This window comes from Ctenopharyngodon idella, chromosome 13, assembly GCF_019924925.1.
Source record: "Ctenopharyngodon idella isolate HZGC_01 chromosome 13, HZGC01, whole genome shotgun sequence".
NCBI classification, from domain to species: Eukaryota; Metazoa; Chordata; class Actinopteri; order Cypriniformes; family Xenocyprididae; genus Ctenopharyngodon; species Ctenopharyngodon idella.
In genome coordinates, this window is record NC_067232.1 from 10,428,284 (window position 1) to 10,455,424 (window position 27,141).

Genomic DNA, 27,141 nt, shown 5'->3' on the forward strand with positions numbered 1-27,141 from the left:
CTTTTCGCGGGAAGTTACTTTCGCTTTGCCTGCATCACAACAGCAGAAGACTCTTCTGACAGTAGCCTTTGACTGTTTTTTGTACAAAAAGCTATTGTCTGTGTATATATGATTTAGTTTACTATCGCGACATCTAAGTAAGTGTTTAGCTAGCGGTTTATATTCATCCTGGGCTTTGAAGTATTTATTTTTCATCATGAGCTGTTTGCTGATGAGAGAAAGCCCTATGATCATTGCACTTAATAAGGAGAAGACAATCTATGACGGGTTCATCACAGTGCTGGTAAGGAAAGTTTCACATCTCAGTTCATAGTCTTTTCAAGTGTAGGTTGTCAGCTCCGTTTACAGTGTGAATATGTAATGTGTGAATCGTATAACGGCAGTTGAACCGATTGTCACAAATGTTACATTTTTCTTATTTAATCTTTGACAGGAGAAAGACTTCAGGATAAGAATATCTCTACCCCCTGATCATCAGATGAAACAGGCAAAGTATGATTGTAATATATTTTGTTTAATTAGTTTTTTTTTTTTTTTTTTTTTTTAATCCATCTATCTACTTATTAAAATATCCAAGAATACAAAAACATATTAAAATAAATATATATAATAGTATTATGTGTGTGTAATATTGAGCCAGTACAATTATTAAGTCATATATAAATATTAACTTTGCATTAATTTCAGTTGAAACATATTTTAACTTATTTTGTTAATATACATAATTACAAAAGTTTATAATTACAAATAAGTTTGATTTTTATTATTATTATTATTATTATTATTTAATTTTCTTTGGCTTGTCTTTGGGTTGTTTTGCAGATTACATTGTTGTTGGCAAATGAAACGGCTACTTCATGGTTATCAACATATTGTGAAGCAGGTACAATAAATCAAAGGCAAATAGTTTGCAGCTATTTCTCATCATTCAAGAAATACGTCTTAATTAACACATAATGTTTGTCGAGGGGAGAAAAAAAATCATTTTCCATGTGCCTCTAGGGTGAAAAGATTAGATTTATGATTTACCCTGCCTAGATTTATGCGGTATCCTAACTAGTTAAAGTTCATTATTTTCTTATGAATTTAAAATGATTAAAAATGAACTCTAATGGTCACTCTCATTAGTCAAATGACAGATGCTGGTTTTGTCATTTTGTATGTAGTACTTTAATCAAAACATTTGAATTGTATTTGTTTTCTTTTAACAGAGATTACAGCATTCAACTAATCTGATGGCCTTTATCCTGGAACTCAGAACAGTATTGGTAAACATTGCTAAAATATTGCATGTTTTTTTCCCTGGAGTTGAACATTACCATATTCAGGTTGACAAATGTTATACATGATGTAATGTTTAGCATCATATTACCATAATAAGCACACAAGTCCCGCAGATTGAATAAATGATTCTCATTATAAACTTGTCTATTATCAGGAAGTGGCGTTGAAGAGCCAACCAGGATGTCAGTCCTTCTCACCACCCCAGTATTATTCCCAGCTGATAACAGAGATGGAGATCTTAGGATGGGATAAGTATGATGATTTCTAGTGGCCTAGTGCTTTTCTTGACTTACATTCCATTGTGTTCTCTTATAATTGCATATAGGACAAATCCTTCACATTACTGTAAGGACATGAATGGCTGTCGTCAACTTTTCATGAAAACATCGTGTCACATTTCTTGCTTTGTAACAGAGGAGGCTAATGTGGTGTCTGTCAGCCATGTATCAAGCTGTGATTTCACTAGGCTTCTAATTTTCCACTTTCTATTAATGTCCAAAGATATAATTATGATATTAGCAAATGCAAATTGGTCTAATTGGAGACCCACTCTCAAGTTTAATAGGGAAATGTAGGCTGAAAAGTTAGGCTGGAAATAAGGTGCACGTTTCAGACCTGAATTGCGGTCAGAAGTATTATACACCAGCGCTATCTGTAAATGCACTTGAGATTAATTAAGATCCTTAATTCGTGTCTCTGTTAATAGCCTCAAGTCCGGCACAGTTGCGGACCCTGATTGGTTTAGGAAGGGGGAAGTGCCGCAGAACCTGGTCATTTTAATGAGTTTTAGTTGCCTTGAAGAAGCCACATTTACTGTTAATTACTGTATAGATGGGGTCAGGTCTGTTCTCCCCTCTTATCCCTGGAATAGTTCAAAAGAGTCAGATATTTAGGAAATTACAAAACATCAGTCTCTGGCTGCTTTATAGTGCGGTCTAAGTGTGCTATTTGAAGTATCGCAGCAAAGCGTTAGGTCATAAGAAAATGAAAGTTGAATATTTTGACTTTGATCCCATTTTGCTCCCATTTTACTGTGAGATATTGCATTTGGTCTGACATCGTCATCTGAAAATGTTCAGATTTTTTTTAGACAATTGGTGCATGGGAGCCATGGTGAGAGGTTGTCACACCTTGCACATGTATGAGAGAGAAGCGCGGGGCCTCTCGCTGTGGTCTTTTAACACCCCGCCAAGATAATGACACCTGAGCAGGTTTCCTATTGGCTGGTCTTCTCACCATCTCACTCCAGCCAGCAGTTATATCTTAAAACCCATGATCCCTGGTGGCACCTGTGAGAATGGAATAACTGTACTATTTTCAGCAGCTGGCTTTTTGCATATCTGGAAAGTTGTGATGAGAAATCTTCGCAAAAGTGGCCTTGGCGGTATTACAGTTTATGTTTTCCCCTTACTGTTCCGATTTTTTTTGTTTTGTTTTGTTTTTGTACGGCTTTAGGCTTTCATCTATGGCCTGTTTGTATGCAAACATGCCAAATGTTCCTTTCGCCATTTATGAGGGGAGCTGATTTTCTAGTTGCAAATGTAATGCTCTCATCAATCCTCCCAGCAAGACATCGAGCCGTCAAGCTGTTTCAATCAACTGAGGTGAACGCCAGCAAGGCCTGATACTGTGGCGGGAGATCCCTGTAGAATGCAGAGTGGCTGAATGACGTTCATGTCAGAAAAGAGATCTCAATTTTGAAGAAATGAATGATTGGTGTGATTTTGTGCCAAAAGCTCATGTAATTGAATGTGATGCAAAAGATGCGTCCCATTGCTTCATGGGTTGTGAGAGAAATAGACTGAGCATTAAGATCACTTTGAACAGTAGAACAGAGAAATAAAAACGTGGTTGCAGGTAGGTCTGTCAGAATTTCAGACAGTATTCACAAATGTAACCACCATTGTCACCAAGAATAATTAAGAGACTATCAATGCACTTTTTAAAATACATACAATTTATACATTATACAAAATTAAACATTTACATTCACCCAGAGCTTACATCAAAACCAATTAAAAAAAAAAAAAAAAAGTACACTGCTGCTATTACGGTAATCCACATACTGTATGAATTTGTATATTGGGTCATTGATGAATAAGGTTTTTAAAGTATAAAAAAAAAACATAATGGAGATATAATTAATTTTGAAGCTTTATTAAGTGCTAACAATCAGATTATGTGGTTTTTATAATCAATTAACACTGCTTTTGTTATTTTCATACAAGATGGACAAAATTTGTCACCAAAAAAGTCATTTTTTTTTTTTTTGATGACACTTTTGGTTATACCGAATGATGATATTTTCAAACAATGCTAACCTGTTGATCTCTAGCTAGCTAGTTAGCTTGCTTGCTAGCTAGCTAACAAAATGACAATCAAACATTTTATATTTAGTACAAGTTTTTAAAATATTACAACATTATCCATGTTTTATAGCGGTTGTACCGAATGACCTGATGTTTCGGGACATGCGTATGAGCAAGTGAAAACATGAAATTTTCAAATAGTTAAATGAGAGTTAGTTACTTTGCTTCATGACCATGTGGTCCTTTGCAGGTGTCTGAATGATGTCACGTGATACTGACCACATGACTTGATCCAAAATGTTCCCTTTATATTAGGCTTGTTCGACTTGATGCAGCGCTGCACAGACCGATCGGCGGCCGATTTGAAGCAGTGCATGCCGGTAAGAAATTTTGTCCGACTTGAGATAGCGCCGACGCCATGCGACTGTGACATATGACTTCAAAGTACCGCAAGAGTGATTCAAGAGCAGCCGCCTGAGTCAGCCAGTGCAGTTTCTCAAGAGGAGCTGCACAAGCTCTGATGATGACACAGCTGTTTCACGATTGGCCGGATTCACCGCATGACAACGATCACGTGTGTTTCGTGTTTATTGTCAAGCCTTCAGTTCCACTAATGCCAGTGATGTCAAGTCTGCGGTTTTCCTGCAGAATTGGGCTACTTTTACACCTTTGCCGTGGGTCGTTTTTCATGTCCGTGGGTTAAAGAGACCCCACATAACATGATATTTAGCCTCTGGAATGCGAATTTTACTAGGGGAACCCTGCCAAAAACGTGGATTTTTTTCCCCCCGGAGCGCGATTTATATCGAGGGAGCCCCCCGAAACGCGATTGGGGTAGTTTTGAGTAGCAATTGGGCGGGTTTTGTTGTGAAAACCTGGCAACCCTGACTAATGCTCAAAAATCTGTATTTTTATAATAGTTAAAGCTCTTTTTATGTAGAAGCGATCTTATATTGCGTAATGTTTATCAAAATAAAGCTGATAAAAAATGTAGACCCCACTACATTGGTATTTAAATAATATATGCTTATGTTGAACTTTATTCTTGTAAAAACAGATGCTGTAATCAGTACATTAAGTATTGAATGAAAATGTCTCTGAAACATCAGTGTATTTATTTCACTTCAGCTGTGATAAAGTATGCAAACGCAGCGTGAGCGTCACTACGAGATGCAGAAAGTGTCCGACTTCACGTCTCCGTTTTCAGCTCCTCCCCACCTGCACGCAGCTACTCTCGCCGATCGGTTGCATCCAGCCGCAGCCGATGTTGAACACACCTAATGGTTACTCCGAATGAATGACATCAATGAAATTAATTTTTCCGGTCATTCTTTCTCATAACAAAGCAATGACTTCTATACATAATTTTAATACCATGTTGCACTATGTTGATATATGATGTTACAAAATCATGCCAGAATAAAAAATACATACATTAATTACATTGTAAGATATCTTAATCACAAATGAAATGGCTGTATTGGCCTTTGGACGGTTAAACCGAATGACCTTTTGACACTTCAAAATCTTTAAAATACCTTTATATGTAGCAAAATATAATTAAAACCTTTTGGATTCAATAAAAGATATCTAGTTGTACTGCCTTACATACTTTGAATGTCATATCTTTGTTTTTTATTATTATTAAGGCCTTTGGACAAAAAATGATCCATCACGTCATTGACCCATATACAGTAGAAATGCATTTATTTATTTATTTTTTACAGTTGATTGCTCATGCTCATCACTACTTTTCACTGTAGTTTCTACTTAAAAGGAAAAAATCCCCTCAAAATTGAATAAAGAAATAATTGCAGGCCTTGCACACAGATGTTTAAGTGGCAAAACGGTCACTAGTGAGTTAGTAAAAAAAATAAATAAATAATGTGTTAATGTACAGTGAGTATATTCTGCTGTAACAGCAGAAGAGAGTGTGAGCCAACGAAAAGTGTCGAAGTTCTTCTCCCACAGTTTTTATGTGGATCTAAGTGCTGAGGGACAGAATGTGGATATGTGATCCTGCAGTTTCTGCCGATGGGAACACTCAGAGCAAAGTATGCATGTATGAACTAACCACGATATGCTGTGTTACACGACTCGTAAATAAGCTGCTGAAATACGAGTGTGTCGTGAAGTGCTGGGATTTTAGCAATAAATCTGTGGTCGCTGTAGATGATTTTCAGTACTGTTTGCTGGGAGAAAGGATTGTGTACATCTGAGGAGCATCTTTATTTAAAGGAAATCTACCAAAATCATTTTTTGTTCAGACCAACAGGTCTCGGCTGGTTTATTTGATCAGAATGACCAAATTGCACATCCCTGTTATGTTTTTACTTGCAACAAATATTCTATAAGTGGTTGCTGTTGACCAGTCTGATATGTGTTGTATGTGGTCTTATGTGTGGTGATTATTGATCTGTCTTGGCAGGCTGCTCTTCATCGATGCAGAGTTCCGCACACTCAAGATGAAGGCAGAAGACTCTGCAGGGCGTCAGCACACTATTACAATCAAGCTCAAGTCCAAGGTGAAGCCAAGGGTCAAGCCCTGTTTTATTTTACTTTTTTGTAACACTTTATTTTATAGTGTCCTTGTTACACATTACATGTACTTACTATAATAATAACAGTAAATTATACAAAATTACATGCATCTAACGAACCCTAAACCAAACCCTAATCCTAACCTTAACCATATAATAAGTACCTGTTGTTAATTAATATTACTCAGTACTTAAATATATAATTAACACTGTAAGAAAGAATAATAAAGTTAAAATAAAGTGCAACCCTTATATTCCTTCAACTTGTGTCAATTTAACAATAATTTAGCAGTAGTGGCCAAAAGTGATGTTCGGAGAAGATATTTGTTTTTAAATGACCCTACAAGTTCGACCATCAAAATATGAGATAGATATGTTATATATTTTTAAAATATTTTAAATATGAGGGACAAACAAAACTCTAAACTTGATTGAGCTATTTATCTGACAAAATTATTTGGCAAAAAAGGCAAACTCCATTTACAGGTTTTATTTTACTATGCAAAAACAAAATGCATAGAAAAACAAAAAGCTCACAGGAAAAAACAGTTATTTTGTTATATAATATTCGGTTGATTCTCTTGTTTTAGCATGTGTTCATGTGTTTCATTGCGTTATCATAAATAAAACAATTGACTTCAAGCACAACTATAAAATATGCTTACAAAATCTTTAACAAATGTTTAATAATATTTGAATAAAGGGTGACAATGCCAATTTAAGATTTTCATTTTTTTCTTAAGATTTTTTGTTTTTTGACCAGAAGTAACTTATGCTCACCAAGGCTACAATTATTAAAAAAAAAAAAAAAAAAAAAAACCAGTAAAAACAACATTTCAATATGCTGATTTGCTGCTCAAGAATCATTTCTTGTTATGATAAAAAAAATTCAAGGATCATTTGATGAATAGAACTTTCAAAGGAAGAACATTTATTTGAAATAGATATCTTGTGTAACATTATAAATAAAAAAGTCTTCATTTCTTTCTAAAAAGTATTACTGTGTGTAATGTATGTGTGTAATGTGTGTTTGTAGATGTGACTTAACTGTCAAAATGTGCCACATTTTTTAAATTTGAAATTTAGTCCCCATTTTTATTAAATGAGTTCGACATTTAGGTCTTCGAAAAAGAAACTTGAAGCAAATTATCTTTTCATTTTGCAGATCTATGATTTTTGTGGGTCATAGATGCAAATGTACCAGGATAAGTTCGCACAGATTTCGGTATCGAGATTCTCAGACTCAGCTGGACTGCAAAAGGAGCAGAACTTTGGTTTTAGTATCTAACTTTAAGCAGGTGGCACTAATGTGCTGTGACTGTAAGATTATGTTGAGAGATGGAGCCGTGAGATTGTGGCAGGGCCTGAAGGAGAGGTGAGAGAGTGTGCGGGGATGCGGTGGCACAGATAAGACCATGAGTGATCCTTATAAGGTGATTACAGGGGCCACAGAAGAAGCAGAAAATTGTGGCGTGTGAGTAGTTTAGTCTGAGAGTTGGGCTGTGTGAGGTGAGCTCTGTTTGGCATTGGAAGTGGAGACATGGTATAGATGCCAGTGGCTCCTTGCGGACACTGCACGGGGTCCTGATGAGATTCAGCAGGGCGTGAGAAGCCCCCTGTGCCCACCTGCCCACCATCCTGCTGGGTGCTAAAAATATCTGTGATCTACCCACCTCACATCTGCTCATCCTCCCAGAGCCGGGCACCTCTCACAAGGCCCTCCGTCACCCAGCGGCAGCTTACTCAACAGGAGCCAGTAAAGGCATCTCTGCTGCTGGTGTAAATGTGGGTTGTGGGGTCATACTCATAGTTGTATTATTGGTTGTAGTGTGGAAACGTACGTAAGATATGAGAATTTAAAGCTTAAAGAGGTTGAATAAGTAAGGCCTTCAGGTGTGGAAATTTCTCCTAGTGTTTCAGCATGGAGAGTGGATATGCTGCTTAAATATAAAATAATTTATATAAATTTATTAATTTCGAAAATGTATAAATTATTAATATTTTTAATCCTTATTTTATTTATTATATGATATTATTTTTCTAGCATGTTATATGTTTGGCAATGGTTCTTTTAACCTTAAAAGATGGAGTGTGTAGATTTTCATTTCTTAAACAACCATGTATTAAGATGTATCATGGCCATATTCCAGGATGACAATGACAAGATTCATCAGGCTCAAATTGTGAAAGAATTGTTGGGAGGGAGTATGAAGAATCATTTTCAGACATGAATTGGCACTGACCTTAACCTCAGTGTAAGTTTTTGGGATGTGTTGGGGGAGACTTTACAGAGTGCTCACCTCTTGCATTGTCAATACAAGATCTTAAAGGGTTAGTTCACCCAAAAATGAAAATTCTGTCATTTATTATTCACCCTCATGCCGTTACACACCCGTAAGACCTTCGTTAATCTTCAGAACGCAAATTGAGATATTTTTGTTGAAATCCGATGGCTCCGTGAGGCCTACATAGGGAGCAATGACATTTCCTCTGTCAAGATCCATAAAGGTACTAAAAACATATTTAAATCAGTTCATGTGAGTACAGTGGTTCAATATTAATACTATAAAGCAACGAGAATATTTTTGGTTCGGCAAAAAAACCAAAATAACGACTTATTTAGTGATGGCCGATTTCAAAACACTGCTTCAGGAAGATTCGGAACATTATGAATCAGCGTATCGAATCATGATTCGGATCGCGTGTCAAACTGCCAAACTGCTGAAATCACGTGACTTTGGCGCTTCGAACCGCTGATTCGACACGCTGATTCATAATGCTCCGAATCTTCATGAAGCAGTGTTTTGAAATCGGCCATCACTAAATAAGTTGTTATTTTGTTTTTTTTGGCGCACCAAAAATATTCTCGTCGCTTTATAATATTAATATTGAACCACTCTACTCATATGAACTGATATAAATATGTTTTTAGTACCTTTATGGATCTTGAGAGAGGAAATGTCATTGCTCCCTATGTAGGCCTCACGGAGCCATCGGATTTCAACAAAAATATCTCAATTTGCGTTCCGAAGATTAACGAAGGTCTTACGGGTGTGGAACGGCATGAGGGTGAGTAATGGCATGAGGGTGAGTAATAAATGACATTATATTCATTTTTGGGTGAACTAACCCTTTAACAAAAAAATGATGCACCTCTTGATGGAAATAAATGTTGTGATGTAATTTCCATCAAGAGGTGCATCAATTTGTGGTCAAGATCTTGTACTGACAATGCAAGAGGTAAGCTCTCTGTAAAGTCTACTCCAGCACATCCCAAAGACTTTCAATGAAATTAAGGTCTTCAATGAAATTAAGGTCTTTACTCAGAGGTGCCAAGTCGTGTGAAAATGACTCTTCATGCTCTCTGAACCATTAACCCTGGTGAATCTTGACATTGTCATCCTGGAATATGGCCATGATGTGTCTTCCTACATGTTTGTTTAAGAAATGAAAAGCTACACACTCCATCTTTAAGGGTTAAAAGAACCGTTACCAAACATATAACATGCTAGAAACATAACAATCACTGTAATAATGATCCATTCATAGATTCTTAAGTTTTTGCCTATTAAAATCCAAACAGCGACTTTTTTTTGGCCAGGCAGTGTATATTTGAAAGAAGTCTCTTATGCTCACCAAGGCTGCATTTATTTGATTAAAATAAAGTAAAAACAACAATTGTTTTTTTTATTTGAATATAATATATTTTAAAATGTAATTTATTCATTTACTTTCACTTTTTATCTAAAACACAATCAAATCTAGTTTTAAATAATCTAAGCATGTTTTCTACACTGTATTTCAGTAAATAAGCACAATGAAGGATATTTATTTTATTTATATATATATATATATATATATATATATATATATATATATATATATATATATATGTGTGTATATATACACACACACACATAGAACATTAATGCTTACCTACTTCTTACACTTTTAATATTTGTAATATACCGCACCAAACTTCTAGTAACATTTTGAGTGGTAAAAGCATCTGCTAAATTACTGCTTTCATACCACATATAGACCCGGTTTCACAGATTAGGCCTTAGTTCAATTAGGATATTTAAGTAACTTTTATAAATGTACACTTGAAAAAAACATTACTGATGTGCATCTTCAGACAAAACAATGGCACTGACATATTTTAAGATATGTCAGTGCAAGTTCCTTTCAGTTAAATGAGCTCAAACATGCATTTTAGTCCAGGACTAGCTTAAGCCTTGTCTGTGAAACCGGGGGATACTGTTTTAAACCATGATTATCACCCTTTCTCTTTTTCTTTTTCTTTTTTTTTTACTCTCTTTTCAGCATCCAGCTGAGGCCCCAGAGTTTTCTGCAGATCTTCCTGTTCCATTGGTCATTGCGTGGACCTCTCAGGTACCTAGTCCAAAATTACTTCAAAACTTTTTTAACAGAAATATTGTTACTGAAAAGTTGATTTGGCTTTTTATCACATTACCAAAATTGGCCTTTTTAAAATAGCAATTAAAGTACAATGTTTTTAATTAACAAAGTTTTTTTGGCATTTAAATGTGTGTTTTTGTTGATGAAAGGTGTTCTGTTCCGCCGCCACTTTGATGTTGCTTCCATAAAAAACAATAACTCCACTCACAAAGGCTCAAACAGTGCCAAATAAACCGACAGGATGGCGATCTGGAATACTACATATGTTAGCGGCCTCTAATGAGCCTCGACGAGTTTCCTCTTACGTATAACAATTAAAAGCGAGAACGGAGACCCATTTTTCACTGTCGTTTTCTTTTTATCATCGTCCTCTGTTTTCGCCGCCTCCCCTGAAAAACAGGCTCCTCTTCAGTCATACGTTTGCTCCAATTACTTTGAGGTGGATGAAAGCGACTTGGCATATTGCACAGCAGTGGTGTGAGTTAGGGAGGGTTGTGCGTTGTGCTGGGTGAGGGATGGCAGTGGAACATGGCTCTCTGACAGAGAAGACCAGCTCAGCACACAGCAGCCTTCTGTCGGCTGAAGCCCTGCTGCGCTGCTGATGTCTTGATGCATCTCCTCTGTTCAGGGAAGAGAAAGGCCTGTCTGCCTGCCTCTCACGTACATTTGAATGAGTAATGATTACCTGCGCTGAACTGACTGTGTGTGTGTTTGTGAGAGAGTCAGTGAGTTTGTGAGTAATGTATAATATGGATCAGGAGATTTGGCGGGGTGTTCTCTGTTCGGTGGCGGACACAGCGGAGCAGGTGTGTCTCAGTGGGATTTACGCTCAACCAGCCACCCGGCCCGACTCATGGAGTGCACAAAGAGAAACAATGCTCACTGCATGAATTTTAACCCCTCAACCTATTTCACAAGTAAACACAATGCCATTCAAAAGTTTGGGGTTGGTAATATATTTTTAATGCTTTTGGGAAAAGCCTTATATGCTCACCAAGACTGCATTTATCTAATCAAAAATAAAGTATAAAATGTAATTTTACCATTTTCGCATTTCCGGGCTTCTCAGAAGCGTAAGTCGTCATAGTTGGGTAAACTTTTATAGCGGTTAGTGAGAGACTGTTAAATATATTTTTTGTGTTTCTATTTGCACAAATAGCAAAAGAAAAACTCCACAATAAGTGTTTTCATTACTTTCAAAAAGAGGAAAAAAATAGAGAGCGATTTGATAATGGCAGTCAGAAGAGAGAAAGATGTAATTTTTACCGTCACTTCCATAGCTGCTGTATTAGAAACACCCTCACAGCAGCGTTAACTAGTTTTTTGTAATTTAATGCAACGGTAATATAATACTACACTGTAAAAAAAAAAAAAAAAAAAAAAAAAATCCCAGTTAAAATTTACGGTAAAAAAAACGCAGCTGTGGTTGCCAGAACTTTACCGTATAAAATACAGTAGCAACGTTCTAGGTGTTACGGGGCAGCACTTAGTTTACTGTCTATTTTACAGTTCAAAACAGTATAATTTAAAGGTTTATATTGTAATAATTACAGTTCATAACTGTTTATTTTACACACTGTAAAAAAAAATCAATTAAATTTACGGTAAAAAAATGTATTTCATTACCTGATATAATGTTAATTTACCAACCTATTGAAGTACTAATATCTGTTTGTACAACCACCAAACACAGTGGTGATGAGAGTCACATGATGAATCAAAGTTCATCACAAGCAGCTTTTCCACAAGCTGAGAAGGACAATACTAATATATAGACAGGTATACAGTGTCATTCACACAAACACTAAACTCCATCATGGTAACACACATGAAATAAAAAAATGCACTAAACATTAATTTAACAACATTAGATGTAACATAAAACCCTAATGTGCATAACTGATTAGAAAAAAACTAAGAAGAAACAGAGTTACTTCAGTGAAAATACATCAAATGTGAAGTGTCACGAAGGGAATTGTGGGAATGTCAATTTAAGTTTTTTTCACTGTAAATTATACAATGACTTCTTATTTTTCACTTCCATAAACTGTAAATTTACAGGTATTTTACCATAAAATTACATTAAATGTAACGTTAGATCTATTACAGTTATTCGCCGTATATAGTATGGAAACTTTCTGTAAACCAATTAACTATTTTTCACCATAGCATTTTTACAGTCTTTTACGGTTAAAATCATGATAATTTTTTACAGTGTAAGTATATGTTATAAATGTACATACATTTTTTTTTTTTTTTTTTTAAATGAAAATATCAAAAACTTTGCAGGATTTACGCTATTGATGACAGTTGAAACCTGTCATCACAGTCTGTGAAAAGGGTCTATTGTGAAATATTATTACAATTTAAAATAACTGTTTTCTATTTTAATATAGACTCATCTTTATATAAATCTTATTATAAAATTTAAATGCCTTTACTGTCACTTTTGATGTTACACTGCATATACAATGTACTGTATATATTATTAAGCTATTTATAAGATATTGTATTTATAAAAGCTAACAATATTGAAATTCTGCTCATTTAATAAGTAATATTATTATTAGTAGTAGTTTTTTTTTTCCTTTAATATATCAACTACAAAATTATGTAAATTATTGCCATTTAATTATTGAATGTATTGACAGTGCTAGTTTTATTTTATGAGTCGCTAAAGGCTGTTCATTTGTTGCCAAAGGTATCCATTTATCAGCTATGCTAATACCAGAAGCCAAAATTGTGGTATTGATCCAACCCTATATTATCACCATATTCATGTACAGTTGTGTTTAAATTGTATTCCAAGGTACTGTACTTCAAATAATGGTAGTACAAGCACTGTCCCACTAATGTAGTATGTAAATAGTTTAGCCCAGCATAACTTCTTCACGTGGTGATTCCTTAACAATCACAATTATAGACCACGAGCATTAATGAATACATATTTCTTTGTGTGCAATTATTGATTTATTTACTTGACACTTGTTCACTAAATGACTGAAAATGCACCATTGAACATTATGAGGAGGGACCTAATTGGGAGAGTTAACAGAACAGTAAGCATGCTGTCACCTCACTGGGGAGGAATCCATTGTGCCATTCCACATTTCGGGCACATTTCCAAGAGAAATTCAATTATGAGGACAACTAGCCTGCACCATATATTTAAATAAAAGCATAACTATAATCACACAACCGGCATTAATTGGGAAATAATTGCTGCGTCTTTGCACCTGTGCAATGCTAAATTGCGTGTGCTGTATTGGCACAATGACCCATCATATTTGTTTCATGCTCTCTCTTCTATATCTCTCCTGTGTGGCGTCAGGGAAAGCTCATTCACATTAATATAGTTTCTTGTCTTAACAAAGATTTCCCCCAACCAATTCAGATTACTATGCTGTTTTTCTGATTTGGCTGTCTGCGTATCTCCTGCCTTAGTGCTACTGTTTAAAAAACAGAAGTCATTTGATTTGTTTTGTTATGTTCAATTACCAGCTCTGGGTGTTCCAGCTTTGCCTCTGTGCTCTCCAATTTAACATGTATAGAAATGTATCAGAGAATCAGGCACATAATCAACGTCAGCACACACAAATTATGTGACAAAAGAAAAACACATGAGATCTCATCCTCTAAATGCAGCCAGTCCTGTCCCTCTTAAATCAGCTGAGATTGGCTGTATTATGTGGTTGAGGTATTACAATGGTTGAAAATTACTGTTGACAAATGTGATTTAACATCTCACAATCTAAAATCAATCTAGTTTTCTCTCGGATCACCACAAAAGTACACAGATGACTAATAATACACTGTGTGTACATGTATATAGTAGGGGTGTAACGGTTCTTGGTAGAAAATCTAACCGTACCGTTCTCCACACACGGTTCGGCACGCACTTGCACCACGGTTCATCTCTTATCTGACAACGCATACGCATCTATAATATGGATTGCTGAAAATAAATAAAATGGACAGAGTTTCACTAATGTATGTTTTTGTCGATGGATACGCGTTCTGGCTTGAACCTTGAACATTTCATTCATTAATACAGTTTATTCACAATAGTTTAAAAAATGGTAATAAAATATGACAAGATCTCAGAGTTAAACTGTGTCAGAAAAAATTAATCTTAATTATGTCAGATAACACTTAAGCAAAACATGGTCAGGTCAAAGTGTCTGAATAATTTTTGGTTCCAAATTTTTATCAATTTTACTGGTAGTCCACTGTATGAAGAATTTTTGGTATAATATGTCACTGTTTACTTTATTTTACTATCCTCACTTACATAAATGAACTATAGTGTCCTGTACCCACTAGTAAAAATATATCAAAAATGTCTGAATAATTTTTGGTTTGACTGTATATATATCTTAAGTTAACTTTGACAGCCCTAAAAAAAAATTCTCTTTTTTTCCCCACTTTTCTGCAGATCCCCGTTTGTATAACCTTGGTATAAAACAGTTACACTGGCAAATTAAATTGACAATTAACTTATTTTTTCCATCATTCAGCAATGTTTGTGGACTTCATTGCGTACAATGGCATCATTTTGGATGTTTGAAAGTTTTGATGAGACAATTTCAATTCAGGTGCTGCAATCTCTTTCACACTAAATAAGCCTATTCATCTTAAACAGCACTACAAATACAGCATTGGTCATGGCTTTGAGCAGAGAGGATCTGGTGTCCAGACTAAAACATTCTGATTCTGGGCTGAGATTAAAGACCTTGAATTGGCAGATGGGTGGAAAGCGAGGAGTGTGGGTCTGAGGTCAGAGCGGCGTGGGTGACCTGTACACCCTCACTCTGACAGCGTGGACTGAAACGGGGCCAAACTCCATCAGCTGTCAATCATCAGCTGTGATTTATGAGCAGCCATACTCAAACCATTAGCTGGACAGCTCCAAAGGAAACCGAGACCTACTGTGTTTGTATATGTTAGAATTTGAGGAAGCCGTTATGCTGAACCATAGATGGGTCGTCTGTGGTTCTCGGTGATCAAACGCTATTGCTGAATTTCTCTTGTTTGCTGATGTATGAGTTTTGGTCTTTTCCTGTTCAGTCACTTTTTATATTTGATTTGTTCTTGGTTGGTGCTTTAATCAATGGTTTGTTGACAGGTAGTTGATGAAGACTTGGCAAGACTTCAGTGGGAATGGTTCTTTTTTTCTTTTTCCTCCCTGAGTGTTGATGGCAGAGGGCTGAAGAGTTTGTATAAAGCAGTGATATGAAACCAGACATGTGGACAGTATCAACATCTTCCATATGCAGAAGTGTTCAGGAGTTATTAAATACAGCCCAGCCAATGTCAGACAAAAAAAAAAAAAAAAACAGTGTTGTTCCTGCATATCAAGAGTTGCATGAGAATTTAAAAGGATACTATTTCTAGCATCTAGACACTTCTGAGAGTACAACCGCTGACTGAGAGGCGCCATGTCCATTGATGTTTTAACCAAGTGGATTTTACTGTAAATACAACATGTACATGTCTAAATTTGGTCAATACAATCATTTTACATCTACTTTAGATCATTAAAGTTGGAATGAAATTACATCTATTATCTATTTTCTAAATACATGTTCTATAATATATTTTGTAAATTCATGTTATTGATCTTATTGTTAACAATTCATCCATGCTTGTTTTTGTTTTTTCCTATTTTCTAATCAAAACTCTGGTGAAATGACAGACTTTACTCTGGTCACGTATGCCGGACTTCTCCAATCATTTAGTCTGCTTAAACATTGATTGCAAGCTTGCATTCAGATCCAACCAACAGCCAATGAACACAACTAAGTCCCCGACCTAAATTATTATTATGTTTTTTTTTTTATAAGGCGTTACACTCGGATGGATGTCACAATACTGAAGAATAAATTTGTCACTACTTCCATGTCATTAAATTTTAAACTGGAAATCCAGTCTTCTACCCACCCTCATGTCGCTCATTTTTTTTCCCCCCTGTGGAGCAAAATATCAGATCTGTTCTTTTCCATACAATGGCTATCAAGTTTGATTGCAATTTTGGTTAATTGGTTAACAATTTGGTTAAGTCTGCCTAGGACCCCATTTTGCCATAAATGCCTGATCAAATAAAAACATTTAATAAGTTTAAAAAAGTGTAATGATGATTCATTTGAACATTTGCATAGAGTACAGATTTAGCTAGCAGATTAATTGATTAAAGGTACTGTCAAATTTACCATTGTTTCATGCAGGCAAAATCCAGTCATTTCAATTGGAAATCCACATGATATGGAATTTCGTGTGAAGGAGAAAGATTTCCATACACAAATTTTGCAATGGGTTCAAGTTGGTCACTTAAATGTACACGTTGACCAAGTAACTTTTGTGTGAGCTGTGCTTTATGTCACTACACTATTGACAATAGATAGTGGACCTTTTTTGCCTGTGAATTTTCACCAACATTTTGCTAATGTGACCACAACTTAACAGTGTGCTTGCGAAGCCTAAACTAACTTCAAAAAGAAGAACGAGAAATATTTTATTCCACAATGTAAATTTTCCACAATGACAGGAATTTTCATTTTTGTTTGAACTGTCCCTTTTAATGACCATAAGTCAAATACTAGTCTCAAGCAGGAAAAATACATTTGAGACTAATTTATTGCCCTTTCTTCTACATCCAGAGCACCTTGGCCAGTATCCACAGTCAGTTCCTGATAAACGTTGAGGCGCTGTCCGAGTTCTGGTCGGTGCTGGATGAGATAGATGAGCAGACGTGGGTGTTGGAACCAGAAAAACCCACAAAAGCAGACTCCATGAGAAGGATCGCCATCGGTAACATTACATTCATATTACTACATTTGAATCTCATTATTTGCAGATCACCACATTTTCCCGCCATCCATCCAACTATGCCCATCAACAATAATTTTCCATGATATTAAGCTGCCATATCGCTGTTCTTCCCCAGGAAACAATGTCTCAATAAAGGTACAAATTGACCCCAGACACCCCAAAATGCTGCCAGAGTGCTGTTTGCTTGGGGCTGAGCACGGTAGGCATTTTTCATATCTGCAAATCTCTCTGTTTATCTCCATACAGCTTTTATTATGGTTTCCTGCATGTGAGAGGCAGCTCGGATGTGAGGAGCTTGTGCCTCCCTCTCGTGCTCTTGTTTTTCAATTACCTCCGTACATAAGTGCACATGCTGTAAATGCTTTACTGCATTTAGACAGGACCGCTACAACTGGCGCGGCCGAGCTGACAGCCCGCAATATGTTTGCAGCGCAATGTGCTTTTAGATTTCGAGCGAGATGGTGTTGGAATGGAGGTCAGTTTGCACTATTTAAGCCGCCGTGATTGTTTCTTTAAATCCAAGGTCATGCTTGGCTGACAATGGCACACAGAACACATTGTCGGTTGCCTAGCAATGTTATTCATTGATATTAAATCCACACTTCAATAGTCAAGACGGTGGCAGTCGCGGACCCTCCGAGCGCGGGGTCAGACAGAAATATTGCTTTTTGCATTTACAAATGACAAACAGAGAGTGCGGCTATCACGTCCCTCCCAGATTGATCTCTCGGGTGGAACAGCCATGATGAGCGCGTTTTATTTGAATTATTTGAATATTTCCCTTTCTGTCAGACTGTTTGTCACAGTAGGAAATGTCCTGTTCTTTTGCCCGCTCTGCTGTGGCATTTCTACGAGAGAATAGAGATTAGAGGTAAGAAATGACGCGGCCGTGCATTGTCTGTCAGCGCTCTGCGATCAGGTGAGGAACGCTGAATGAGAGATGAGGTAGAGTTAATTGAAACTGCTCGGCTACATTAGGGGGGTGAGCGCAGTTCTTGCCTTCATATACAACACTCCCTCGGGCTTGTTTTTGCCATGCAGATTGATTGATATGATTTATGTTGATGGCATTTTTGTCCCCCAGTGCTTTGCAAACATTATGAAGTCCAGTGTGTATTGCTATTACAAAAACATAAGTGTGTAGGTCTTGATAATGAATAATTGAAGATGTGACAGAACAGATAACTGCTTACTGTGTTAACTATAGGGTCATCAACATACCAATACTGTCAAATTTAACAATTCTCAACACAATTTCGATCATGTATGTGTATATCTATCTATCTATATCTATCATAATAAATATATATATATATATATATATATATTATATTCAGCATTTCATAATTTCATTTAGCAAGGATCATTAAATTGATCAAAAGTTACAATAAAGGTTTCAATTTCAAATAAATGCTGTTCTTTTGAATTTTCTATTCAAAGAATCCTGAAAAAAAAAAAAAAAAAAAGGTATCATGGTTCTGAAAGATCGTGTGACACTGAAGACTGGAGTAATGGCTGATGAAAAATCAGCTTTGCTATCACTGGAATAAACTACATTTTAAAATATATTCAAATAGAAACTAGTCATTTTATTTTAAATTAAAATAATATTTCACAACATTACTGTTTTTGCTGTATTTTTGATCAAATAAATGCAGCCTTGGAGAGCATAACATTTTTAAGAATCTTACCGACCCCAAACATTTGAACCGTAATGCATATTTGTAGGAACTAAATTGTCTATACTTCAAACAAATTAATAAATACATGGTTATATTTTTCTAATATCAACTTAATACTGAAGCACCTATACTTTTGACATTAATTACCACATTTCTGTTAATAATTTTAACTCTTTCTTGTGTCTTGCAGTTGTCACTCCTTTACGGAATAAATTGAATGCCAATATGCATTTATGGTAAGCAAACTGATTATTAACTTCTGTTCCAATTCATGTTTTCCCAAGGAAGTTGAAAATGAGTAATGAGAAATCAAAGTGGATGTTGCATATTTCAATGCAAATTTGCTATTTCATGTGCATGCTGCAGACATTTTTCAGTTGATGTCTGTATTACAGCGTAAAATGAATGAGAAACCACATGGTGAGAATGTTTTGGCCCGGAACGTTGATTCTCACAGTGATATCCTGGATTTTTTGGGCAGTAATCACTGAACTGTATTCATTATACCATCATGACTTGACTGTATGTGTTTAATTAGTGCATGAGGGTCTGATTTCCTCCTCTCCTCATAGGAACCCTGACTGCAGTGTCCTACAGAATATGAAGGATGTGTTGGAGATAGAATTTCCATCTCCTACCACCCACGAAAAATCTGTACGTTGCATATTTTCGTCTCATACACTGCCACTTACAATTAGTTCCACAGCACCATCACATTTGAAGCTTGCAGTGTTCTTTTTTTCCACCTCCTTTTCTCTTTGTTTTTATCATCGGGAGAGGTGGGTACGGATTTCCTTTAATTGGGTTGTTTACAGATAAGATCATTACAATAACAAAGGTGGCAGAATCTTCGGCACTATCAAGAGCTGTTTAATCATAGCTCCGCCATTTATCTTTTTTCCTGTGTGCATTTTTTATGCTTTCTCTCTTTCAGCTTGCGGGTTGAAAGGCCGCAGTGTTTATTCACAGTCTGTACCGCAGATTAATGCTTGACCATCATTAACATTCTGAAGCGAGAAAAGTTTACTTGACCAGATGTTGAAATTTTTATCTTCCATCCTTTTAATGGATTGCTCAGAAAAAAAGAAAGAAAAAGCATCTAATTATCTGAACAGCAATATGCAAACACAGAGAGTGGAGGAGAAGAGAGCAGAAGCACAGGAATGGGGGGACGTGTAAAGATTCTCTAGCCTGGCTGAGGCATCTTGCTAGGCAGGAGGATTGTGTGAAGTGGGGGTCAAGCACATATAGGGTTGATGAGTCCACCTGAGTCTCCTCACCCTGTGGGAACAAATATGAGCCGCCGTGCAGCAGTGAATTTCAAATACAGAATTTCAGATCAGACTCTGGGATACAAAATATGAGAGGTGTATAAGCCTTTCCTATAATCATTAACTGAACATAAAAATTCTGTCATTACTCACCTTCATGTGATTACGTTAATATTAAACATTCGCCCAGGAACACTCAGGTACATGACGTAAAATTAGAACAGCCTTCTGTCTGTACCGCCTTGACTTGTTTGCTCACTGTTTTGCTATTGTTGTCATGCTTAGACTCGTTCACTAAACTGAACAGCCAATCAGAGTTCTTTCTCTCGCCAGGCAGTCCAACGTCGATTCTACACTCTGAATTGGCCCAAAAAAAAACAAAAAAAACAATTGTGTCCGACTAGAGAAAACGGTGCGGAACACACCGGGAAAACTTAGTCGGCCGACGCTCAAAAACGGTCCGACGTTGGCTTGGTGTGTCCAGAGCTTAAAGGATTAGTTCATTTTCAAATGAAAATTACCCCAAGCTTTACTCACCCTCAAGCCATCCTAGGTGTATATGATTTTCTTCTTTCTGATGAACACAATTGGAGTTATATTAATAAATATCCTGACGCATCCGAGCTTTATAATGGCAATGAGCAAGACCGACGAGTATGAAGCTGAAGAAAGTGCCTCCATCCATCATAAACGTACTCCACACGGCTCCAGGGGGTTAATAAAGGCCTTCTGAACGAACCGATGCGTTTGTGTAAAAAAAAAATATATATATATATATATATATTTAACAAGTAATGAAGTAAAATATATAGCTTCCGCTAGACCGCCTTCCGTATTCAACTTACGAAGAAAGTGTATAACTCAAGCAGTTCAAAAAGCTTACGCTACATTCTACACCTTCCCTATTCAACTTACGGAAAAAGCTTAACTAACGCAACACCAGTTCCGTTTTTTCCGTAAGTCGAATACGGAAGGCGGTCTGGCGGAAGCTAGATATTTTACTTCATAACTTAATATGGATATTTTTCTTACACAAATGCATCACTTCAGAAGGCCTTTTTTAACCCCCCAGAGCCGTGTGGAGTACGTTCATGATGGATGGATGCGGATGGAGGCACTTTCTTCAGTTTCATACTCGTTGGTTATGCTCACTGCCATTATAAAGCTCGGATGCATCAGGATATTTATTAATATATCTCCGATTGTGTTCATCAGAAAGAAGAAAGTCATATATAGGGCTGGGCGATAAAACGATAACGATATGTATCGCGATAGACACGTGATCGATATCAATAAAAAATGTGTTCGATAAAACGTTCAATATTTTTTTATTCTTCGTCGGAAGAAAACAGAGGTTGCGAAGCAAGTCTGGTTGCATTAACAAAGGCACTCGCTCTCTGGTAACCTAGCAACGTAGGGAGTGACATGCTAACAGCCAATCATGTAACAGTATCATGTTTGGTTGCGCCATATCATTGTCTCGTGCTGGTCTGCTGGATTCCTCTTCAGTAACCGGCGACTGATAAGCAGAAAATGAGTGCCGCAGCGAGCGAGGAAATTGTAAATAAAAGAGGAAAAGTCAGCTCGCCAGTATGGCAGTTTTTTGGATATTATAAGTCTGACCGTAGTCAGACCAATGTCGTCTGCAAATTATGCAAGACCGTCGTCCCCGCCAAGACTGGTAATACCACGAACTTGATGTACCACCTTAGCCGCGCTCACCCTTTGGAGCACAGCCGTATTCAACCAACAACATCTGTAGCTGCAACACCGCACAACATTTTAATTATTTGAGTTTTCCATGGTTGTTGACATTTCTGTCTTAATAACTGAGGGGATTATGATCAGAGGAAGGTTAAGTTTAAAATAAAAATGTTTAAATGTAATATATTTTTCTCCTGGTCCTTATTTTAAATGGGTCATAAAAAATATCAATAATTATCGATATCGACCAATATGAAACACTGATATCGTGATACAGTTTTCAGCCATATCGCCCAGCCCTAGTCATATACACCTAGGATGGCTGAAGGGTGAGTAAAACTTGGGGTAATTTTAAATTGGAAAGTGAACTAATCCTTTAAGACTTCTTTTTTTTTTTTACTTTACTGACAGCTTGAGTTGTACTACATGTGAAAGCTCATCTCATTTTCTGGTTGTGTACTCAAGAGTTTCAGTGTTGAATGTGGCATCTGCTACTCTTATCGACTTGAGTCAGACATTCCAGATCAGGTCTGCAATGACCCACGCTGCGGCCAGCCTTTCCATCAAGTGTGTCTTTATGAGGTAAGCCCTTTTTAGATTTAGCAAACCAAACAAAAAACCCAGTTTAACAGTATTTCAAACAGAACAATCACATGACCATGCAAAAACTAATAAACAATTATCTAAAAGTGTATAATTTGTTAGTGTTTGTATGGTATTTATGGTATATACTTTTATTGATTTATTTGTCTTCACAGTGGCTGAGAGGTCTGCCCACCAGTCGCCAAAGCTTCAATATTGTGTTTGGAGAATGTCCTTACTGCAGTAAGGTAACACAACTCTATCACACAAATATAGCAAAGAAAATAACTTTATTTAAATGCACAAATAAATTTAATAAAATATATTGACATTTATAGTGCAAAAATGCTGATTGATTTATACATACATTCTTTCAGCCCATCACTGTGAAAATGATCACAGGAAACGCTTAACAACAGTCTGTTCCTTCAGAGCAAAGGTCATGTGGCGTTACGGCTCCAGTAAGGATAACACCAACAACCAACAACAGTTAATATCATAACAAGAAGGAAGATCAGCATTATTTTAATGGGCCATTTACCCTGATTTTTTGATTTTCCAAAGCCATTTCTGTGATGGTACCGAGTCCATTCATCTTCCAATCCACAAACATCACTTTCCCAGTGATCTCCATCATCATCATCATAAGTTTCCTCCCACTGATTTTGATGCCGGCTGTGTTTCCTGGTGTAGTTCCTCCAGTAGTCGACTTCACTGCTGGGTACTGCATAGTCATCATTTAGTGTTCGAGTGTGTTTTTGCTGGTTCAGATAGTGACGGTTTTGTTTTCCCCTCATGGTCATCCAGGTCTTGCCCTCATAAACATCCGCGTTCCTTTTTTTCCTGTGTTGTTGGAGCAAATTTTATCTTTTCACATTATAAGAAATATAAATGAGAGGGCTGATATTGGATCTGTTAATGCACTTTTGTATCAAACAATAAACATTGCAAAGCATATTTGTATTTCCTAAGAACATTGATCAATTTGAAGTGAATGATTGACTGTGGTCTATTTGTCATTTGGCCTGTGCTTTGCTGTTGGTTTTACTTGTTCGTGTTCTTGTCTCTGCCGTGCTCCTGCTCTTGTTCTAGGATGAACTCGTGGAGGGAGGGGCTCATCTTCATCACTGAGGTCCTCATCACTTTCTTCAGGCATAGACTTTTGCCTATCACTTCTTTTTGCAGCCATGTCAGCTTTATTTGGTCTCTGTAAAGATGACACCAACAAATAATTTAAATGAGAGTGTATGATAACACTATATACATATATATACAAGGACTTCCAAATATGATGATCCCTTTGTGAGACACCCTCTTCCTAATATATATAATGGCAACTATACTACCATTCAAAAGTTTGAGGTCAGTAAAGTGACAGTAATGACATTTATAATGTAACAAAAGGTTTTTATTTCAAATAAATGATGTTCTTTTGAACTTTTCAACACTGATAATCAATAATGTTTCCTGAGCACCACATGAGCATATTAGAGTGATTTCTGAAAGTTCATGTGACACTGAAGACTAGAGTAATGGCTGCTGAAAATTCAGCTTTGCCATCACAGGAATAAATTGCATATTAAATTATATTCAAACAGTTATTTTAAATACTAATAAGATTTAGCAATAATTATTTTTTTTTACTGTATTTTTTATCAAAACTTTAGGGAGCATACAAGAGTTCTTCCAAAGACATTAAAAAAATCCTACTGACCCCAAACCTTTGAACAGTAATGTATATATTTTCATGTTTAAATGCCCATTTATACTGTGTGAAAAATATGTTGGATTTCTGAATTAAAAATTTGACTTTAAAACTGATTTTTAAAATATTATCTGAAGAATATAGACTTTTACATAAGATACACTGTCAACTTCACACAATCTACTAACAATGTATAAACTGAAATATCTTAGTTTTATTTCTTATATTATTTTTGTAGTTTGTATTTATGCTTTAGCTATTTATTAATTGCTTTAGCTTTTATACAGTAAAGTTTTTTTTTTTTTGTCAAAAATAAAGTAAAAAAAAAAAATAACCAAACCTTTAAAAAAAATGCGCCCCACATCATCTAGCCAACAAGAACCATTATTCAGTTGTTTTTTGAATAAAACCTGCTTGTGTGTCTCTCGTTTGATCTTGCTCCAGACTTTGTTGGGTGTTGACCCGCCCAACCCTTCCTCATCATCTTCCTCTGCTGTCACCACAGGCTTAGATCTGGCTGGTTTTCTGTCAGTAATCTTGGGTTGGCTTGCAGCCTGTGGAAGGTAAAGTTAAATTAGATGACAGGAATTTACTTGCTTTTGTCTCTGAGCATTCACGAGAGAGTGAAAGAGAGCACTAAATGTTCCCTCCCTGACCTGGATCCTTAGAGGAGAGGACCTGCCCTGATTAATGGCATCTACTGCTCTCCCTAAGGTGGCAACTGTCCAAACTAAATTTGGCCACAGATCACCAGCGAGGTCAGCTGTAGGCAAAATAAACTCCAGGAGTGTTGGAGTGACACAAGGAGCTGCTGGCCTCACGCTGCCTGACGTGGTTTCAGGAGAGCTGAGACACGAGGGGGACATTGATGATGTTGTTTTAGCTTTTATTCAAAGGAACTGAAGCTACACAGTCTAGAAAGAGATGAACAGAACCACAGAGAAAAATACAACTACAAAGAAAAGGGGATTCAAATCTTAATGCCCTTGCTGTTGACACTGATGCTTTCCATCTGTGCTAAAGATAGGGTGGTCAAGGTCAGAGGAAAAAGACTCTGCACACTGCTTTGTAAGAACTTTCCATACATCCATGTAAAACATACATTGATACCGCAACCATCACACAAACTACCTGTGCAAAAAGGAACACCAATGTGCTCACTGAAGAAACGATCAAATCCTATAAACTTTGAATTGGCAGTCCCAATCTAGATTTAGCAACATCAAAACATATTGTCCTGTAGTCTTCCTCAACAGATTCATGACCTAATGCATCTCAGGGAAACACATTCTTAGTTAAACACTAGTCAAGTGCACCAGGGAAGCTTCTACATCTGGTTCAGGAAGTCACATATTCAAGTCGGAAACAAAGAAATAGTCAAAACAATGAACGACGATGTTGTGCACCACTGAAACTTGAATTGCAGAATTTCACATTTAAGGAAGCATAGTAAAGGTTTTATAGGCCTTGAAAAAAGGATATAGCCTATTTAATTAATATATTTCACTGTAATTAGTTAACTTTCATGTTATGGACCAGGATGGAACAACACTTAATTTCCCACAATGCCGCTATTTGCCATTATTAGGGCAAAAGATTTCCCCATGTAGATTTCGCATCGGGTTCAAGTTGGTGAAGGGAATTCACTGAGGTGATCAAAGGAAAGCTGCTTAGTTTGAAAGTAACTTCTGTCTGAGCTGTGCTTTAAATGTTGTTATACTACTGGCTATGGGCAACTGTTGACTATGAAATTTTATTGCAAGCATCATTTCACAGAATTTCTTAGTTCATTATTGTGCACATATATTTTATAATTACTTTTTTCTTATATTTAAATTATTTGTATGATTCTTGCTTTATTTATAAAACACTTGAAAAGGCAAATGTCAAGCTAAAAATGTAAAACTGAGATGTTTTCTGCAGGGTGTCCACAGTATGCAGAATGGTTTCAATATCAAGGAACAAGGAGAGTAAATTACACCCTAAACACTGAGGGTATTTACCAACCCTTCACCAAATCCTCAACACTGAGCCTTCTCTATTGAACCACAGATCAAACTGCTGGACAGCTCCACATAAAAATGAGAGGCAATTCTAACTGGCGATCTTTTGGCCTCTGAAAAATGTGTGTATTCAACAGCCCCAAATTGGGTTGCTCGGGTGTTCGTAAAGTTCAGCGGTTCAAGTTGGCAGTGATCAACTGTGAAGTGATTCCAGAGGAATTAAGGTCTCTCCACTCCAGACCTCTTGAGAGCCAATAAGCCTTTTGGCAAGGTCAGCAAAGGTTAACCTACGACACCACGGTCAAGATTCACCAGCTCATTCTCTTTATAGAGGAAAAGTGCCATTCTTGTCTCTCGCCAGTGTAATAGAGTGCAGGAATCCAGTGTGGTGTATTTTATGCAGTTAGATTCTGAATGTGCATATAGACGTTGAAATACAAGTTGAATGCAATAAATAAGAGCGCTTTAATTAAATAGCTCTCTTGTATTGTTTTGACACTGCATTGAGCTGTGGCCCCAGGCTGATGGCCTTCAGTAACTCTGAGTCTGTCACCACTGTGTAAATCTCCTTTTTTTTCCCCTCATCTGCACCACTCCGGTCCAACTCAACACCGCCAATAGGCCAGTCAGACGGCTCTGAGCAGGAGTGGGAGTCATTGTAGCTGGGAAAGGGTCAGAGGAGGGTTCCCAAACCTGAGCATCTCCTTCTCTCTCCCAGACAGATAAATCTGCCGCAGCCCACAGGCTGCTCAGAATGCTCCAGCCCCAGCTCATATGGTCTCTATTAAGTCTACTGGGCTGCTGTGCCAAA

General features: G+C 36.7%; 2 protein-coding genes across 3 annotated transcripts in view; one reads left to right on the top strand and one right to left on the bottom strand.

Moving 5' to 3' along the window:
* fancl (FA complementation group L) lies at positions 1–23,596 on the top strand. Its single transcript, XM_051916442.1, has 14 exons — positions 1–283; positions 434–492; positions 823–883; positions 1,212–1,268; positions 1,439–1,536; positions 6,022–6,118; positions 10,460–10,528; positions 17,212–17,362; positions 17,499–17,582; positions 19,256–19,301; positions 19,638–19,719; positions 22,506–22,622; positions 22,799–22,870; positions 23,000–23,596. Exons 1-14 carry the CDS (start codon positions 197–199, stop codon positions 23,033–23,035), a joined length of 1,116 nt encoding a protein of 371 aa, XP_051772402.1. The 5' UTR covers positions 1–196; the 3' UTR covers positions 23,036–23,596.
* Positions 22,896–27,141, bottom strand: part of vrk2 (VRK serine/threonine kinase 2) — a 15,980-nt gene continuing 11,734 nt past the window's right edge. The window contains exons 11-13 of one of the 2 annotated variants that reach the window (XM_051916441.1): positions 24,738–24,881; positions 23,670–23,829; positions 22,896–23,463 (exon numbers count right to left, since the gene is read on the bottom strand). In XM_051916441.1, the coding sequence (XP_051772401.1) occupies positions 23,063–23,463; positions 23,670–23,829; positions 24,738–24,881 (705 nt within the window). In that variant the 3' untranslated portion in view covers positions 22,896–23,062. Of the gene's footprint in view, positions 23,830–24,667; positions 24,882–27,141 lie in introns of both variants that reach the window. The other variant, XM_051916439.1, reaches the window with a different exon arrangement.

Coding starts and splice junctions, on each gene's coding strand:
- fancl (XM_051916442.1), top strand. CDS start 197: ATGAGCTGTTTGCTGATGAGAGAAAGCCCTATGATCATTGCACTTAAT. Junction 284..433: donor ACGGGTTCATCACAGTGCTG/GTAAGGAAAGTT, acceptor AATCTTTGACAG/GAGAAAGACTTCAGGATAAG. Junction 22,871..22,999: donor AATGTCCTTACTGCAGTAAG/GTAACACAACTC, acceptor ACATTCTTTCAG/CCCATCACTGTGAAAATGAT.